At 38.9% G+C, this 21,020-nt stretch overlaps 1 protein-coding gene across 4 annotated transcripts in view; it reads left to right on the top strand.

Moving 5' to 3' along the window:
* The window catches only part of ADGRB3 (adhesion G protein-coupled receptor B3), a 1,384,867-nt gene that overhangs the window by 1,095,045 nt on the left and 268,802 nt on the right, over positions 1–21,020 (top strand). For all 4 annotated transcript variants that reach the window (XM_073626736.1, XM_073626734.1, XM_073626737.1 and 1 more), the window contains 3 exons: positions 5,394–5,520; positions 12,220–12,323; positions 19,392–19,494. In XM_073626736.1, coding sequence (XP_073482837.1) covers positions 5,394–5,520; positions 12,220–12,323; positions 19,392–19,494 — 334 coding nt within the window. The remainder of the gene's footprint in view (positions 1–5,393; positions 5,521–12,219; positions 12,324–19,391; positions 19,495–21,020) is intronic.

Genomic DNA, 21,020 nt, shown 5'->3' on the forward strand with positions numbered 1-21,020 from the left:
GCAACCAACATTATTTGAGCTGCGGAAGATTTTACCCCCTTTATGACCGTGCCATTTTTTGTTATTCAGCACTGCGTTACCTTAACTGGTAATTGCGACGTCATGCATCGCTGTACCAAAACAAAATTGATATCATTTTTTTTCACACAACTTTCTTTTGATGGTATTTATCACCACTGTGTTTTTTTATTTTTTGCAATATAAACAAAAAAACGACAGAAAATATATATATATATATATATATATATATATATATATATATATATATATATATATATATATATATATATGTTCAGACCCCCTTACATTTTTCACTCTTTGTTATATTGTAGCCATTTGCTGAAATCATTTCTTTTTTTTTCCTCAACATGCACACAGCACCCCATATTGACAGAAAAACGCAGAATTGTTGACATTTTTGCAGATTTATTAAAAAAGAAAAACTGAAATATCACATGGTCCTAAGTATTCAGACCCTTTGCTGTGACACTCATATATTTAACTCAGGTGCTGTCCATTTCTTCTGATAATCCTTGAGATGGTTCTACACCTTCATTTGAGTCCAGCTGTGTGATTATACTGATTGGACTTGATTAGGAAAGCCACACACCTGTCTATATAAGACCTTACAGCTCACAGTGCATGTCAGAGCAAATGAGAATCATGAGGTCAAAGGAACTGCCTGAAGAGCTCAGAGACAGAATTGTGGCAAGGCACAGATCTGGCCAAGGTTACAAAAAATTTCTGCTGCACTTAAGGTTCCTAAAGGCAAAGTGGCCTCCATAATCCTTAAATGGAAGATGTTTGGGACACCCAGAACCCTTCCTAGAGCTGGCCGTCCAGCCAAACTGAGCTATCGGGGGAGAAGGGCCTTAGTGAGCGAGGTAAAGAAGAACCCAAAGATCACTGTGCCTGAGCTCCAGAGATGCAGTCGGGAAATGGGAGAAAATTGTAGAAAGTCAACCATCACTGCAGCCCTCCACCAGTCAGGGCTTTATGGCAAAGTGGCGCGACGGAAGCCTCTCCTCAGTGCAAGACACATGAAAGCCCGCATGGAGTTTGCTAAAAAAACACCTGAAGGACTCCAAGATGGTTAGAAATAAGATTCTCTGGTCTGATGAGACCAAGATAGAACTTTTTGGCCCTAATTCTAAGCGGTATGTGTGGAGAAAACCAGGCACTGCTCATCACCCTTCCAATACAGTCCCAACAGTGAAGCATGGTGGTGACAGCATCATGCTGTGGGGGTGTTTTTCAGCTACAGGGACAGGGCAACTGGTTGCAATTGAGGGAAAGATGAATGCGGCCAAGTACAGTGATATCCTGGATGAAAACCTTCTCCAGAGTGCTCAGGACCTCAGACTGGGCCGAAGGTTTACCTTCCAACAAGACAATGACCCTAAGCACACAGCTAAAATAACAAAGGAGTAGCTTCACAACAACTCTGTGAATGCTCTTGAATGGCCCAGCCAGAGCCCTGACTAAAACCCATGCGGCCAAGTACAGTGATATCCTGGATGAAAACCTTCTCCAGAGTGCTCAGGACCTCAGACTGGGCCGAAGGTTTACCTTCCAACAAGACAATGACCCTAAGCACACAGCTAAAATAACAAAGGAGTAGCTTCACAACAACTCTGTGAATGCTCTTGAATGGCCCAGCCAGAGCCCTGACTTAAACCCAATTGAGCATCTCTGGAGAGACCTAAAAATGTCTGTCCACCAACGTTTACCATCCAACCTGACAAAACTGGAGAGGATCTGCAAGGAGGAATGGCAGAGGATCCCCAAATCCAAAAGCTTGTTGCATCTTTCCCAAAAAGACTCATGGCTGTATTAGATCAAAAGGGTGCTTCTACTAAATACCGAGCAAAGGGTCTGAATACTTAGGACCATCTGATATTTCAGTTTTTCTTATTTAAAGCGGGGGTCCACCTATCTTTCGTTTTTTTTTTTTTTTGAGTTCATTCACACTTTTCTTCTCAGCATTACATACTCACATATTGTGTGTAATATGTCTGCCTGTGTCAGATTTCGTCGGAAAGAATAACTTATATTATTCACTGCAGGCGGTTTCCATCTTCATTGTGGGCATTTGAAGCCCACAAGCAGGTATTTCCTGGATGTGGTGAATGCTGTGCTCCCAGCATTGACCGCTCGTTCCCGCACATGCTCAGTGGCATCCTGGGAAGCTGAGACTAGCTCCCAGGAGTCTGGGAGAGGCTAGAAACATGCCTACTCCCATGGGAGGAGAACCAGGAAGTGCAAAGAAGAATAGAAAAATAAAAGGTAATTAAGGCGATTTCAATTTTTTTAAACGGCATGTCAGCATCTAGGCAAGGAAGACAATACATACAGATATTGTTCAATATTTGGGTGGAACTCCGCTTTAATAAATCTGCAAAAATGTCAACAATTCTGTGTTTTTCTGTCAATATGGGGTGCTGTGTGTACATTAATGAGGAAAAAAATGAACTTAAATGATTTTAGCAAATGGCTGCAATATAACAAAGTATGAAAAATTTAAGGGGGTCTGAATACTTTCCGTCCCCACTATATGTATATATATATATATATATATATATATATATATATATATATATATATATATAAAACTTTCCACTAGAAAGATTGCTATATTGCTATAATTTTAAAAGTGCATATTGATTGCCTTGCGTGAAAAGTATAGCACCTGCAAACTATGGTATATATACTGGATTTGTTTATACTACTAATGGCATCGATCAGCGACTTATAATGGGACTTCGATGGTGTGGTGAGCAATCTGACACTAACTGACGCTGAGGGGAACTGACTGCCACTGACATTACCAGTGACATTAGTACAGTGATTAGTTATAATACTATACACTGTCACTGTACTAATGACACTGGCTGGGAAGGGGTTAACATCTAGGGTGATCAGGGGGTGTAATGTGTGCTGTAAAGGGTGTTGCTTTTTATTAAAGATCTCTCAGTTTCTCATCCCTGCTTTGCAGGGATGAGAAACTGACAGATCGCTCCCTCTGTACAGAGCTCTGTGTTGTTTACCAACACAGAGCTCTGGTCTGTGATTGCACATGATCAGCAGGTCCCAGTCATTAATCATTGGCCAGGACTTGCTGACAGGCTCCTGCTGTAATTAATTGTACAGGGCAGGGTATGTAGGTGCCCACAAATGCCTAAGCAGGCAGCGACATATGGGTGCATCGCTTCAGCTGCAGCGGCCACTCACCCGCAGTACATTGCAGGTGGACGCGTGTCAAGTGGTACAAATCGGCATAGGCAGCCTATATATGGTATTTCTCTCAGTACAAATGTATTTCAGACATAGGTAATGTATTAATGTACCCTGAGCCTCAAGTGCCCAATCAGGTTGAAAGGAATTGTTGGCATCCCTAAGACCACACACACACACCTTGATTGGTTATTTGAAGTGAACACAAGCCATGGTGAAAACGGCTCCATAAGTAATTTGTCCCCATTATGCTAAAATGGTAATGATACTCTGATTATAACAGTTGTTCCATAAATGTAGGCACGATGTTACAAGAACTGCAATTAAGTAGCATGCTCCTTGCATAAAAAATAAATCAAACATAAACAAACAAATATAAAACAGTTACTGCTTTGCTACTATTGTATCAGTATCACGCAAAGATAATTGTGTCTATTGGATTCAAACATCTAACCATACTGATTTATAAAAGCATGCTAAGCCATTGAATGTAGCTAAGAACTGATACACCTTATCTTATCCTGATATTTAGTACCCACTGAGTAATTTTATCAGATTTTTTTTCTTCTTTTTTATCTTTCCTGATTTCATATCGATCTCCCTGAAGGATATTTGCTGAGTGTTAGGCTTGTTAGCTAGAGTAGAAAGACAATACTGCAAGGTGTTAACCCCTTCGCCGCCAGGGGGCACAGCCACGTCTTATCCGCAATGCATTGATACATTCAGCTGTAAATATTAAAGGCAAAGGATAAAAAAAAAAAAAAAATTCCATGCTCTTCAAGACTGCCTGTTAGAATGTAAACCGTCCACACTGACAGCTGCAAGTATATATGAAATCGTTTGTTAATGCAGATCAGCCTTGCAGTGCCTTATAATGTTGTATTGAAGGAAAGCTATGTGCCTTCCTTGGAATTCCGATGCTTCTATCATAAAACATGAATGCAGGTTAAATACCATCTCCACGCTGAAGGCTCCATTCACCAAGCTTTAACACAAGGAGCCATGTGACTGGCATTTTTCAATCTCAGCCTGTCGTTCTTTTTTTTTTTTCCAAGACTCATTTTTTTCCCCCAAGACTGTATATTCTTTTCTTTTTTTTCCCCCCAAGACTCATTTTTTTCCCCAAGACTGTCATTTTTTTTCTCCAAGACTATCATTTTTTTCCCCCTAGACTGTCATTTTTTTTTTTTTTTAACGAATCTCCTCTCCTCGTGTTAGCTTTGGCGCATCAGTCCTACAGACGTATGTATGTACTATGTAGGAGCATTAGACTGCCATCCTGCAGCGGAGGAGGGAGAGAGGGGGTTAATTCAGATGACTAAGTGGTGCCATGGCAGTGTGTGCATTGGTTGAATGCTGGGTGGCCTTGAGATATTATTCCAGGAAAGGAAGAAGGAGGGGAGGGAAATAAAGGCGCATAGAAGGGGGGGACAAAAAAGCGACATTTAACCCTTCTCTAAAGGATTGTGTTCAAACGATTTCATCAAAAGCTTCAAGGCTTTTTTTTTTTTTTTTTTGCCATCTCCCTCTGCATTTGTAGCCTAAACCCTCTCTGTCTTGCTCCCCCCTCCCCTCCAGAGGTAAGGCGCAGGCAGTGTGGAGCAATCCGACGCTGCCCGTTTCCAGGGTGAAATCCAATCCCCCCCCTCCCTTCTCTTTCCGACACCTCTCACATTCAGCCGCTTTTTAATTAATACAGCTAGAAAGGATTGAGGATTTAACGGAAAGCAAAAAAAAAAATAAATAAATAAATAAAAATAAGAATACAGAGCTAAATAAAATACGTAGTGTTAAGTGAGGGTGCAGCAGGGAAGGAATAAGCAGCTCCATATTTCTCAGTGATATGAAACGAATGGTGCCTCTGCCGCTGCTGCTGGAGGACTGTGCGGCTGCTGCTGGAGGAGAGGGGCTGGCCAGAGCTGCGTTCAGCACCAGAGCGGGTGGACAGCTCCCTGCCCGCAGCCCCAGCACTGGAGCCCCTTCCTACACCAACGAGTAGACGTCGTCTCCGTGCTGGAAGAAGTAAACGCTGCTCTCCATTAGGCTGCGGCTTTCTCTGTTTATTTATTGTTTAATCTTTTTTTTTTTATTCCTTCTTTATTATTATTAACCATCCAAGGATTAAGCTATTGTCATTTTTCTTTTTTTTCTTTTTACAGGAACGACTCTTTGGGAACCTGGTCCACCCAGGGATGTAAAACGGTGCTCACCGATGCATCCCATACGAAATGCTTATGTGATCGTCTATCTACCTTCGCCATTTTGGCTCAGCAACCTAGAGAAATAGTAAGTAACAAAGGAGGGAAGAGTGACTTTTAGGATGCGGTTAGGTGGGGAAAGGGCTCCCTTTTTTTTTTTTTTTTTTTTTTTTTTTTAGTAGGAAGGGGCTTTTTGTACATAACATGCAACACTGATTTTGTGCACTGTAGAGGATGGAGGAGATGTTTCCATGTTCAATTAAGGATGGTGTCTGGTGTGTGCTGCAATTCTTAGAGGTATACATGGACCATGATTGTAGGAGAACTGCTCACATGGGCTGGAGAAGTGGATGGCTTGCTGAAATGCATGTCTGGATCAAGGCTTTTTGGGTTAATAGTCTGTATGGTAATGTGGTTTTTGCTTGCACAGAGAAATACTCTGTGAGAAGAAGAACACAGTGTATAGTGGCTATTGGAATGGGGAGCCTAGATTGCTTAATAGATTGCAGATATTCACTGGGCATCCTAGAGTGTGATTGTCTTACGTTTAATGACCGCTACCGCTTAACCAGTGGAGTCACGCTTGTTTTTTGCAATATATTTTACACATATGCCTTAGTTTTTTTATCCGAGACTATTTTTTTTATAACAATTGCAGTGATTGTATAGAGCATTTTATGTAAATAGTTTCACTAAAATGACTTTGGTGCTGTCTCTATTGCTGTTAAAGGGGAACCTTTTTTTTTCAGTTTTAATCTGGCCATACATTATACCCTTTTCTTCTTCAATTTCCTTTAGATTTACCTTCAACTATGTAGTGCAAGGGCCTGCCTGATTACATACAAATTGAAAGTATTTACATCTGACCTCATGTTATATGGTTTTGGTAAATCTAAAGGAACATTGTACAAGATAAGTGTATAGTGTATGGCCAGCCTAAAGCTGGATACACACTATACAACTTTTGTTGTTCGATTTCCTTTAGCTTTACCTTTAACTATGTAGTGTAAGGGCCTGCCTGATTGCATACAAATACAAAGTGTTTAGATCTGAACTCATATTTTATGGTTTTGGTAAATCTAAAGGAACAATGTACAAGAGAAGTGTATAGTGTATGGCCAGACTAAACCTGGATACACACTATACAACTTTTGTTGTTCGATTTCCTTTAGCTTTACTTTCAACTGTGTAGTGTAAGGGCCTGCCTAATTGCATACAAATTCAAAGTGTTTAGGGCTGACCTCATATTATATGGTTTTGGTAAATCTAAAGCAGCGGTAGGCAACCTGGGGCCCTCCAGCTGTTGCAGAACTACAAGTCCCATCATGCCTCTGGGAGAATTTTGTAACTGCCAGCCTTGCAATGCCTCATGGGAAATAAAGTTCCACAACAGCTGGAGGGCCCCAGATTGCCTACCTCTGATCTAATGGAACATTGTACAAGAAAAGTGTATAGTGTACGGCCAACCTAAAGCTGGATACACACTATACAACTTTTGTTGTTCGATTTCCTTTAGGTTTACCTTTAACTATGTAGTGCAAGGGCCTGCCTGATTACATACAAATTGAAAGTGTTTGGATCTGACCTCATATTATATGGTTTTGATAAATCTAAAGCAGGGGTAGGCAACCTGGGGCCCTCCAGCTGTTGCAGAACTACAAGTCCCATCATGCCTCTGGGAGTAATTGTAACTGCCAGCCTTGCAATGCCTCATGGGAAATGTAGTTCCACAACAGCTGGAGGGCCCCAGATTGCCTACCTCTGATCTAATGGAACATTTTACAAGAAAAGTGTATAGTGTATGGCCAACCTAAAGCTGGATACACACTATACAACTTTTGTTGTTTGATTTCCTTTAGGTTTACCTTCAACTATGTAGTGCAAGGGCCTGCCTGATTACATACAAATTGAAAGTGTTTGGATCTGACCTCATATTATATGGTTTTGGTAAATCTAAAGCAGGGGTAGGCAACCTGAGGCCCTCCAGCTGTTGCAGAACTACAAGTCAGATCATGCCTCTGAGAGTAATTGTAACTGCCAGCCTTGCAATGCCTCATAGGAAATGTAGTTCCACTGCACCTGAAGGGACCCAGATTGCCTACCCTGATCTTCAACTATGTAGTGCAAGGGCCTACCTGATTACATACAAATTGAAAGTGTTTAGATCTGACCTCATATTATATGGTTTTGGTAAATCTAATGGAACATTGTACAAGAAAAGTGTACAGTGTATGGCCAGCCTAAAGCTGGATACACAGTACACAACTTTTGTTGTTTGATTTCCTTTAGATTTACCTTCAACTATGTAGTGCAAGGGCCTGACTGATTGCATACACATTCAAAGTGTTTAGATCTGACCTCATATTATATGGTTTTGGTAAATCTAATGGAACATTGTACAAGCAAAGTGTATAGTGTATGGCCAGCCTAAAGTGGATACACAGTACACAACTTTTGTTGTTCGATTTCCTTTAGATTTACCTTCAACTATGTAGTGCAAGGGCCTGACTGATTCCATACACATTCAAAGTGTTTAGATCTGACCTCATATTATATGGTTTTGGTAAATCTAATAGAACATTGTACAAGAAAAGTGTATAATGTATGGCCAGCCAAAAGCTGGATACACAGTACACAACTTTTGTTGTTCGATTTCCTTTAGATTTACCTTCAACTATGTAGTGCAAGGGCCTGACTGATTGCATACACATTCAAAGTGTTTAGATCTGACCTCATATTATATGGTTTTGGTAAATCTAATGGAACATTGTACAAGCAAAGTGTATAGTGTATGGCCAGCCTAAAGTGGATACACAGTACACAACTTTTGTTGTTCGATTTCCTTTAGATTTACCTTCAACTATGTAGTGCAAGGGCCTGACTGATTCCATACACATTCAAAGTGTTTAGATCTGACCTCATATTATATGGTTTTGGTAAATCTAATAGAACATTGTACAAGAAAAGTGTATAATGTATGGCCAGCCAAAAGCTGGATACACAGTACACAACTTTTGTTGTTCAATTTCCTTTAGATTTACCTTCAACTATGTAGTGCAAGGGCCTGACTGATTGCATACACATTCAAAGTGTTTAGATCTGACCTCATATTATATGGTTTTGTGAAATCTAAGGGAACATCGTACAAGAAAAGTGTATAGTGTAAGGCCAGCCTAAAGCTGGATACACACTATACAACTTTTGCTGTTCAATGTCTTTTAGGATTTACCTTCAACTATGTAGTGTAAGGGCCTGACTGAATACATACACATTCAAAGTGCTTAGATTTGACCTCATATTATATGGTTTTGGTAAATCTAAAGGAAAATTGTACAAGAAAGTGTATAGTGTAAGGCCAACCTTTAGGCTGGCCATACATTTTCAATTTTCTTGTTACATTTTTCTTTAGCTTTACCAAAAAAACATATAGGAGGTTGAACTAAACAACTTTAAAATGTATCCAATTATGTAGGTCCTTGCACTATATAGGTAAATCTAAAGGAAAACTGTACAAGAAAATTTAACATGTATGGCCAGCCTTAGATAGAGTGCAGATGGTTTAGAACACCTGCCAGTGTTTATTGCTGTCCCCATTCACCCTCTCTTTTTGCTCTGTTTACCATTGAGAGTGAAAGTAAATGAAAATCCCATATTTTGGGTTGTTCCCAGAAATGTAATAGTGGGGAAATCTTCCAATGGGTACACTAGTTCTGGTGACCCTTAATTTGCAGGGTTTTCATCTCACTTCCTGTTTGGCTTTGGGACATGAAGTGAGGGGAAAACTCTGCAATTGGACACAGATGGTGAAAAAAAAATCTGACAAGGGTTATAACCCTCCCTTACTCTGTCCAAAATGAAAATAAAAAAATTTTCCTATAGTTCTACTTTAACCACTTACAGACCGGAAGATTTGGCTGCATAATGACCAGGCAATTTTTGGGGATACGGTGCTGCATTACTTTAACTGACAATTGCGCGGTCATGCGACACTGTACCAAAACAAAATTGACGTCCCTTTTTCCCCTCAAATAGAGCTTTCTTTTGGTGGTATATGATCACCTCTGCAGTTTTTATTTTTTGCGCTATAAAATTTTGATAAAAAAACAATATTTTTTTACTTTTTTCTATAATAAATATCCCCAAAAATGTTTTACATAAACAAATTTCTTCCTCAGTTTAGGCCAATATGTATTCTTCTACATATTTTTGGTAAAAAAAATTGCAATATGCGTATATTAATTGGTTTACGCAAAAGTTATAGGGTCTACAAAATATGGGAAAGATTGATGGCATTTTAATGGCATTTTTACTATTATTTATTTTTTTTTACTAGTAATGGCTGTGATCTGCGATTTTTAGCGGTACTGCGACATTGCGGCGGACAGATCAGACACTTTTGACACATTTTTGGGACCATTGACAATTATACAGCGATCACTGCTATAAAAATGCACTGATTACTGTGTAAATGTCACTGGCAGGGAAGGGGTTAACACTAGGGGGCAATCAAGGGGTTAAATCTGTGTTCCCGGGGTGGGTTCTAACTGTGAGCGGTTAGGACTAACTAGAGGAAGAGGCATATCGTTGTTCCTACTTAGTAGTAACAAACAACATGTCTCTTCTCTCCTGACAGAACAGGAATTTGTGTGTTTACTGCTCTCGTGCATGCGATCGCTCGTGGCCGGCGGCGATCAGGGCCGCCAGCCATGTGCACCGGGTTCTCCGCCATGCAGCAGGAGTGCATGCTTGCTGTCGCACTTAAAGGTACAAACGTACCTATACGGCGATTGGCGGGAACAAACCACTTTGCCGTCATTTATCAGTGTGAGCCGGTCGGCAAGTGGTTAAGTAAATTGCAGCATGCAAACTAATTACAATGTGGCCTATAGTGTATGGACAGAAGTGATCAAAAGAATACCTAAAGGCAAAACTTTTTTTTTTAGATTTGGGGTGAGGACACCTGTTAAGCTATTATTGCTGCATGTGTCCCCATCCTGATCATCAATATTAACCAGGAAAGAACTGTGAGTGGCCACCAAAGCAGGAATAGAGGAAATACCTTCCAATGGCACACTTGTTCCTTTGACAACTGTTGAAGAGGGGATTGATCTTGCATTGGAAAGATAAATGCTCACTTACTGTTGAGTCTATAGGACAGGAAGTAAAGGGGAAATCTCCCTAATGGGACACAGATGGCAATTCCAAAACTCTCACAGTTACAAAACTTCCCAAAACTGGCCACCAAAGCAGGAATAGCAGAAATACCTACCAATGGCAACACTTGTTCTTTTGAGAACTGTTTAAGAGGGGATTGCTCTTGGATTGGAAATATAAACATGCACTTCCTGTTGAGTCTATACAGGACAGGATGTGAAGGGAAAATCTCCCTAATGGGACACAGATGGCAATTCCAAAACTGTGAGCGGCCACCAAAGCAGGAATAGAGGGAATACTTTCCAATGGCAACACTTGTTCCTTTGACAACTGTCTTAGAGGGGATTGCTCTTGCATTGAAAAGATAAACACTCACTTCCCATTTTAGTCTACAGGACTGGAAGTGCAGGTAAAATCTCTCTAATGGGACACAGATGGCAACTCCAAAACTGTCAGTGGCCACTAAAGCAAGAATAGAGGGAATACTTTCCAATGGCAACACTTGTTCCTTTGACAACTATCTAAGAGGGGATTGTTCTTACATTGGATAGATAAAAGCCCACTTACTGTTGAGTCTATAGGATAGGAAGGGACAATCTCCCTAATGGGACACAGATGGCAATTCCAAAACTGTGAGTGGCCACCAAAACAGGAATAGAGGGTATATCTTTCAAAGGCAACACATGCTCCTTTCACAACTGTCTAAGAAGGGATTGCTCTTGCATTGGAAAGATAAACACTCACTTCCTGTTTGGTCTACAGGACAGGACGTGAAGGGAAAATCTCCCTAATGGGACACAGATGGTAATTCCAAAACTGCGAGTGAGCACCACAGCAGGAATAGAGGGAATACCTTCCAATGGCAACACTTGTTCCTTTGACAACTGTCTCAGAGGGGATTGCTCTTGCATTGGAAATATAAACACTTACTTCCTGATGAGTTTACAGAACAGGAAGTAAACGCACAATCTCCCTGTGACGCAGATGGCAAAAAAAGACAGATGTTTTAACTCTCCCATACTTTATATATAAAAAAAAAAAGTTTGGGATTTAGAGATATGTTAACTAGCAACTTTAAGAAATTAAAAAATATGCTTGTTGTTGTTTGAAGACTGCTGAGACATTTGCAACTAGCTAACAAATAGTAATTCCTGTTGGTTTTACTTGTTCTAATTTCTCAACATTCCAAAAAACTTCAGGGCATGCCAGCTCAAATCTATTTACTCATGAAGGTTGTGCGCTGTCTTAAAGTTGTACTCAGGTTCTATAACTGTAAATTATCAAACATTACCCATGTTGATTCTATTACGAGAGAGAGAGAGAGAGAGAGAGAGAGAGAGAGAGAGAGAGAGAGAGAGAGAGAAAGAGAGAGAGAGAGAGAGAGAGAGAGAGCAAACATCACTTTGCTCTTCAGTAACTCATATCGGGTACTCAGGTACCTAAAACTATCTTCTCTTGCTTAGAGCGCTTCAAACATCTACCAGGTGAAATCTAGTTGGCCACCATGGGTTATGGCAGTTATTACCAATTCTCATTACATGCTTTATTACATAGACCACTTTCTATACAAATAAATGACAAATGGTAGACAGTGGCAATTAACATTCTGCTTTGCATATGTTTCAATTTACAGATCATGGAATATTCAGGTACTCCTTCAGTCACCCTGATAATCGGCTGTGGTCTCTCTTGTTTGGCCTTGATTACGCTCGCAGTAGTGTATGCAGCATTATGGAGGTATATATCTGGTCTATTGGAATTGGTAGAGTAAATGTTTGACGTTTAAAATCTATTCTATCAAGCAAGCATGTTTATAAAAACAGTTATTGGTTTATTTTACTCAACACACACAGACCTGTGCTATATCTGCAAGTTGTAGAGTGATTCCTTTGGAAATATTTTATAGTTACAATATATACATGGCATTTGATCAAAGTGATGTTATCTAAGCTCACTGGCTTTGATGTAGTCAAAAAAAAGAAACTGAGTACTTAAAAGTTCTGTTACTTGAGACTAAACTACAAAGGTAAGCAGTGCAAAAAGGTATATTGCTTAATTTTGTGCAACCAGTTTCTGAAACAGTGATTTACTAAAGGTAAATAGGGTGTTAACTTTGCAAAGAATACCCAATCACATTCAAGGGAAATAAACAAATAGAAAAAAACAGCATTTTTGCTTGCACATGATGGAAGTCAGCAGAGCTTTCCCTTATTCACTAAGCTGTGCAGCTGATTCCCTTGTAAAGTAAACAGTTTATTTGATCTTAGTAAATCAGTCTCACAGTGTCATTTTTTGCTGTATTGTCTAAAAAAGTAGACACTCTGGGGTTGATTTACTAAACCTAGACAGTGCAAAATCTGATGCAGCTCTGCACAGAAGCCAAGCAGGTTCCAGGTTTTTTTTTGTCAAATCTTTATTGACCAAGGTGAAGTTTGAAGCTGATTGGCTACCATGCACAGCTGCACCATATTTTGCACTCTCCAGTGTTAGTAAATCAACCCCTCTCTGTATTTAGACTGTTCACTTTGGAAAATAAGTGTTCACTTCCCAAGTTGAATGTTCACTTAGTTTAGTGAATAGGCTAAACCTCTATAACCTTAATCATCATACCATGTGGAAGCAAAACCTTTTTTCTTATTTTAAATGTCCCTTATTATAAATATACTTGACTATTTAAAGGGAACACAACGTTACCTTATTTACTAAGCTTAGTGAATAAACACTTTTCAAAATCTCTGCTTCGCTAGTAAGGGCACATTCACACTACTAGCAGAGAAAAGCGTTCCGTAATGATTGCAGCTGTTGGAAGGCAAGGTAATGTTTCCTTTTTTTCTAAGCTGAGCAACCGCACATAAAAACATGGGCTCGCACAGAGACCTGCAGAAAACTGTTTTCTGCACTGTTCTAGGTGACAACTGCAGGGGAGTGTGAACAGGGCACATAGAAAACTGTTGTTTTCTGTGTGCCCTTGCAGAGAGCTGTGTTTCTTATGCAAAAAAAAACAACTGAGCTCTCTGCTATAGTGTGAATGAGCCCTAAATCAACCCCATTGAATGTGTTTTCATGCATATTGGACCTAATGTTTTAGGGCCGGTTCACACCAGAACACGGTGCAGAAAACTTATGTCCTATGCATGTTTTCTGCATGGCGTTCAAGAGGCACTGCCCTTGCAGTCTGTAGCAGGTGTCTGTACGATGTTAATGACACCCCAAATGCAGTTTGCAAATGCAGTGCATTTGCCTGTACCAGGTCACATGGTATAGAAGTACCATGCAATCCAGTTGCAGTGCATTTCCAAAAGAAGATCATGCACTACTTTATCTGCGGTCCAGTGCAATATTAGCCCATTCAAATGTGTGATTCATGGTGCGAACCAACCCTCAAGCAACAGCAACAAAATTACATTTTTATAACAATAAACTTGCGTCTGATGGACAGCAAAAATAATATTGGAGCTTAACATTCTAAAACTATGAATGGTAATATTTGTAGTAGTTTTGAAAATCATTGGGACGAAAACATAACTGGTGTTCCCCAAAACACACTGGGCTAAGGACATTGAAGTAATTACATATTTCTAACAAGCAGTAAATTAATAAGTTATTTTAAAGCCCTCACTGACCTCTGTAGATGCATGCACTGGGGGAGATTTACTAAAACTGGTGCGCTCAGAATCTAGTGCAGCTGTGCGTGATAGCCAATCAGCTTCTAACGTCGGCTTGTTCAATTAAAGAGGTTGTAAACCCAGGTAAAAAAAAAAAAAAAAACTAAAACCCTTAAAGACAAAGGCATAATGAGCTAGTATGCATCTATATCTGTGTGTATGCCAGAGTTTTACAATGCCTTATGGGATGTGTAGTTTTTCAACAGCTGGAGGGCCATAGTTTGGAGATCCCTGCCTTAGAATGAAGCCCTGCAGTGGCGCCCGCACACCGCTGACACAGCCGACATCTTCCCCTGGTGTTTCTTCCAGGTTCGCAGGCCCTGACACTGTGATTGGCCGGAGCCACAATGACGTCACTCCCGTGCTTGCACACGGGAGCCTCCGGTCATGGCACAGACCCTGAAGAAGCGGCACGGGCAGCCGTTCCTTAAGAGCTCATGCGCCGGTGACGTAAACAGCACAGTATACAGTAAATATTCTACCTATAGGTAAGCCTTATTATTGGTTTACCTATAGGTAAAAACACACAAGGGGAGTTTACGTCCTCTTTAAGCTTTGACAATAAAACTTGGATGCGGATTGGTTTCTATGCAGAGCTGCACCAGATTTTGCACTCTGCAGTTTTAATAAATCAACCCTACTGTGCCTACACTCCGCATTGGGCACAGTTTTTCATACACTTTTTTGTTTTATGTTTTATAAGTTCTGTGTGATATCCCGTAGATAAATAGAGGGTGCAGGCAAACATATATTGTTCAATGTGCTACTGTCTTTTGATGATATCTTTACCTGTAACAGCAGCATAAATGCTTAAGATCCTAATGACCTGTTGATGAGAGAACCACAACCATCTGTGTGCAAGCAGCAGTCCTCTCTGCAGCAGTCCGATGCGCCTTCCCCCATCCTCCAAGTACCATCTAGTGTTGTACAATCAGCAGGGAGCTTGAGCTTTGCTGTGACTTAGCAGTGTTGAACATCTTCAAGCTTCAAGCTTACATATAGATAGCAGTGGTCATTTGCAGTCAGCCGCTGGGGTCTGAAGTCTTATGTTTGTGCTGCAGGTGAAAATATTATCAGGACAGTCACACATTTAACAATATATGTTTGATGGCACCTTATTTATCTATGGGATATAACCTACAACTTCAACTGAAATATACTGTGTGTACCTGTACAAAGCAAAAGATTATGATATTATACAAAGTATAACTATGGAGAGAACTCTTAGGCTTCAAGTCATTTTTGTATATGAAGAACATTGGTTTGAACCACTTGTCACAGTTTGGGAAATGGCATTGTTCTGGCAGTTGTTTCCACCCAGTATTGTTTCTATGTAAAGAATGATGTGTATGGAAGCCCTTGTCACACCATTCAGTTGTGAACCCTCTGCACTATTTTGTCTCTTGTAAATGAGTTCCCTTTAACTGGCTGGTGCAATCCCTATGGAAATATAAACCAGCAATTCAAATAGAAAGAATGCAAAGAGAAAATAGCTTTCTTATGGAACAATATTATACCAGAACAACATGCTTTACTATGTACAACTTCCTCAGGTTGCATGAATTACTGTGATACAGTACAGTTATATTGCAGTGGTGAGTGACATTTGAACTTGTAAATAGTTCCACTTTTGTTTCAGAGATCACCACTGTATTATAAATTTGATGTGCTATTTTGTGAATATTGTAATCAGTAAATTAAGAAAGTTGAAAAAAGGGAAATTTGGTTCTAAAAGAAAGTTTTCTTCTCGTAATATTATTCAATATGCCCTATGAATCCAGCCTGAATGATGTGGTAATATGCCTACTGCATTATTAATTTTTGTTGCATTATTGTTAGCTAGCCATATAAATAACCAGAACGACAACAAAATAGTTTTTATTACCAAGTTAAACTAGAGCCAATATATTATTCAATATGCATTTCAAATAATTTCCCCTTTACCCATTATTTCTTATGATTTACACAACTCAAAGTCTTGGCATAGAATTGAGGCTATTCAGTGTTTAGAAATTATTGTTGTAGAATGATAGCATCTTTTAACCTTGATGTGATTGTTGCGTGAAAAATATAATCAGAAGAGATGAGTGCCTGGCAGAAAGATTCATTTATTGTATTACTTTATACAGTGCCTAATTTTACCTAGTATATGTACAACATATACAGTATAATGGAGAGAGTTCTATTTAAAAAGGTAAAAACTATAGACGAGTCATCTAATGAGCGGAGTAGATATTGTACCATGATGACTTTTACACTGTGCTGTGAATTATCTTCATATGTGTTGGATATATTTACCATAACTGACACAGTAATATAAAAACATAAAGTGATTTTGCAAATATTATTTAGTAATATAATGCAACACAGTTTAATAAGATGCTACGCCTAAGGTGTTGATAAAATTTACAGTAGTGCTTGTCAGCTCTGGTACATAAGTGCATACCAGTAACATTGTATATTCCTTTTTAGAAGCCACATTCCAGTCGAGTTTGGGATTCTTCGTTAGCCAATGAAGCTTAAGCATTGATGACTATTCAATGGTGGTGGTGGGGCTTAGATGTATTTAGGGAGGAGCTTTTCTCAAAGTCTGAAAGTGATACTATTGTGTTGTCATTTTTTATATCCCACAAAAGCATATATTTGAGCCTGAAAGTGAGCAGATATTGAACCTTACAGGGTAGCTATGTAGTCAAAAATAAATGTTCTTCGTAGGGGAAACTTTGTTTAGGTTGGGCTTTTTCACATTTAATTGTGTGAAATTGAATAAACATATCCTCAAGAGCAATTAACGTAATATATTTTAATTATACCCAAGTCCAGATCTACTAATGTGGGAAATAGGCCATGACTGGCATGTATATGTAGCTCATATTGTCCTTGAAACTGTAGTAGGTCAATGTCAATTAGTCAAGCTAACTAAATATATATATGTTTTTTTAATCTGAAAAAAACTCTCACTATGCTTTATTTGACAGTACTAATGATTTCCTTGCTTATATGTTATTTTTGACTGTATCGGATGATTGGTTCTTTAAACAGCCAGCAATAGCAAAATGTATGGGTGGTGTTGTCCTTAAGTGTAAACAAAAATCAACATCACTGTAATCTGACATTTAAACTCTTATTATAGAGCACACAAGTAACAGAGGTGGCCCAAAAACCAAATGGTCCACACAATATCAGTTAATTTAGCAACGTGTAAAGCTTTCATATGAATTGTGTACCATTTGCATTTTTCACCGCATGTAGTTGAGCTGTAATACAAAGATACCAGAAAATGGGATTGTGCTGTTTCCCAATCGTATTGTGATATTATAGTTTTCATTAAACTACAAATGGAACAGTGACACTGCATGACATTACAGTTTTAGAAAGTGTTGCTCTTAAATAAATGTGGGTTGCCATGACAGCAAATTATAATTAGAATGTGTTTTTAACACAGGAAACAAGTGCATAGAAGCTTTTTGAGGCAGATAAACTCATGTTTTATGTGAAAAATAGTTGGAATATAGTGTGTGTATGTTTTATTAAATGTCGCAGAATATTTTCACTATTGTGTTTGCTATTGGTTTGGAAGCTACAGAAAAGGAACTGGCATTAACATTGAAATGAACACTGAATAATGTACATGCTGGCATTTAGGTTGGTTTGATGGACAGCATTTCATTTGGATGCAAATCTATTTAAATAATGTTGGAAATGACACTCAATTATACTGTGAATTGGAAATTGTGATTATTTGGTAGTAAACCAAATGAATTGTCCATGCTGCCTTGTTCTTCAACAGGAGGTGCACTTTCCATTGTTTTATTTCACACTGACTGGATAGTGTATCATCATAATGGAGGCATCACAGCTGCTATGTAGCCTAGACCTTCAGTTGCCGTGTCACTGAGCCCATTATCTCCATGTTTTGGATGTAATAGCCAGCACTAATCAGTTGTCTTTTGTTTCTACATTTGGAAGCCACAGATTTCCCATTGGAATTTGTGTTTAAAGTGTGCAGGCCTACATGTGTGTCCTGTTTGCTATGACAGTGCTGACAGCAACAACTACAACCGAGATTACCAGTGAATATTTCACAGCCAGATTGCTGCCATTGAGGATTAGCAGTTAGTACTTTCACCATCCAGTGCTGAGGTCTAGATTATTTTGCATAATGTTTGTGTTTTCTGCCCATGTTCGTTCGAGGTTTTTCTCCTGGTCTCCAGTTTGCTTCTGCAGTGCAAATGCATACTAGTATGTTCATTGGCTTCAAAACAAAGAGTCCCTAGACTCTGTGTCTGATGAGTTTGGCGGAGATATAAGTTTGTGAGCTCTTTCTGGGCAGCGACTTGTTCCATGAAATTGATAAAGCACTGCCAATTTTGATGGTGCTGCTTATGTAAATAGATAAAAATGCATAAGGACAGATGTGGAAAAGGTTTTATTTTCAAGTTTTATTGCACACAGCCAGATAGAATGGTACACAGAAATCAGCCATCCAGTGACCACATAAATGGATGAATGAGGCCATCTTTGTCTGTATGCACCATCCAAGCTATCAGATAGTCAGTCATCACTGCTTGAAAATGAGTATGCATTAAGAATTGTTTTTGTCTCAAGTTTGATGTCATTTTGTGTAAGTTAGTTCTATGCAGTTCTAAATGGTGATCATGTTTACCCATTTTTACTTGTAGAGATACTATTCATACAGAAGATAGTAGTAATACAGTTGATCTGTGTAAAAATTAGACATATCCAACCTTGCATATTGCCAATACAATGTTTTTTTCCCAACATACAGTATTGGTTTTTAGCAATATATTCCACCAATTTGTAAAGACAGGTACAAAATTTGTCTTTAGTTTTTACTTGTGTACACTTTTAGTGGTTATAAATTACAACATATCTGTATGGAAAGGCAATTAGAAATCAGAAATCCTAAACATAGATTAATATGTTTTTGTTCATTTGAAAGGATTGCATTTTTCAGTGTATTCTTTTAGCACTTTGAGAGCAGAACATTATACTTTTTAACATATTATTTACGGTAATAGCATATCATACATTATCCTGTCAATATGCTATCTAATACCGATACTGAGGTCTCCTTCAAATAATTTTTGATCTTATTTATTTTCATTTATTTAAACAGATACATCAAATCTGAGAGATCGATCATTCTGATAAACTTTTGTCTATCCATCATCTCATCTAATATTCTTATTTTGGTGGGCCAAACACAAATACAAAATAAGGTAAGACGAATTTTAAATAACCAGATGGTATGAGATAATTTGAATACTCTCAGTGTGTAAAACTCTGCCGCAAATTGTGATGACCTTTTAAACTGACAGTTTGTTATTGCTTTTGTTTATGGTCCTCTTTTACAACTCCGAATACATAATATCTTTAGTTGTATTTTATGTCTTGGTACAGAACTGGCTTCATTTTTCACTTGTTGCTTATTTAAAGTGTAGGAAAAGAGTGATATTCAATATTTCAGTGGTTGCTAGGTAACTGGTTATATTCTCATTAGGATCAACAAGGCATTGGCTCTCTTGGTATCATGGACATTTGTGTTTATTTTGAGATGAAGAAGTAAAAATTAAAGTAACTGTGTATGGCTGCTTTTTCTTAGCATGTCAGTGTCATCAATGGTGGGGCAAGCTCATATGCAGTAGGCCTCTCATGGGTTACCAGCCATATAAAAGTACATCTTGTGTAAAAAATAAAATTGTGTTGTAAATGTAGGTAACATAAGACACCAGTATATTGGACGACCAAACTCATGAAGCAATGGAGCATCTTCTGAATCTGATGATAAGGCATGAAGCATTGTATAGTGAGAAATGGGGTAGGATGTGATGTACTTTATATGTCAAACTTGGGGAGTTCCTAGGGGTATCCTGTTTTGAAGTGATCTAGTATTGTACTGGCTCCTTATGCCTTTATCACACTTTTTTCTCCCTTCACAGTTTTATATTAACCTCCCTGGTGATTTTCTCGAGTGTGGCTCGGGGTTAAATTTCAGTACCTTTAGCGGTAACCCTGAGCCACACTCAGGATTGAATTGCAGGATCCTGGTGCAAGTTACTTACCTTGTCCCCAGGATCCTGCGATGTCCCCTCACTGTGTCTGCAGGCTGTGTCCTCCGCCCGATGCCTCTGTGTGCCAGGCTCCGTTCCCTGCGAGCGTCGCGACGAATGGGGGGGCGGAGCCTGGCGGCAAATTCAAAAAATAAAAAATTCATAACACCTAGTCCCTAGTTCTTTGTCCAATGCCCTGCATGCAGTTTTATATGATATATACTGTTCTTTCTGCCTGTAAGCTTGAAATCGTCTATAGCAACTAAAAAGTGTCCCTTTACATCAAAAGTGGTTTTAGACCAGCTAGAAAACAGCGATAGTAAATTAAAACACTTGCAGAATTGAGCGATAGTGAATCGTGGGGATATTAATTTTATTATTATATTATTATTTTTTTATAATTATTTATAGTTATTTATTATATTATAATTTATGATTTTGTGTTTCAGACTTTATCATACCCGGGATGTCTACTAGACTCTTGTTTGGACAGATTTAAGTGTGTTATTGCTAAGAATTACAGGCCTACAATATAAAACGCCAAATTTCTATGCAAAACAATTGTACGCAAAAATCTGACATAATCATACCGCCAGGGTGGTTAAAGCTATCTCTTACCAGAGATCCACCCCAACTAAACTTTACCCCTCCTCAACCACTATCTACCCCCACATTGAGAGTGGGAGGATCCTTCT

Source organism: Aquarana catesbeiana, linkage group LG04, assembly GCF_042186555.1.
Source record: "Aquarana catesbeiana isolate 2022-GZ linkage group LG04, ASM4218655v1, whole genome shotgun sequence".
NCBI classification, from domain to species: domain Eukaryota; kingdom Metazoa; phylum Chordata; class Amphibia; order Anura; family Ranidae; genus Aquarana; species Aquarana catesbeiana.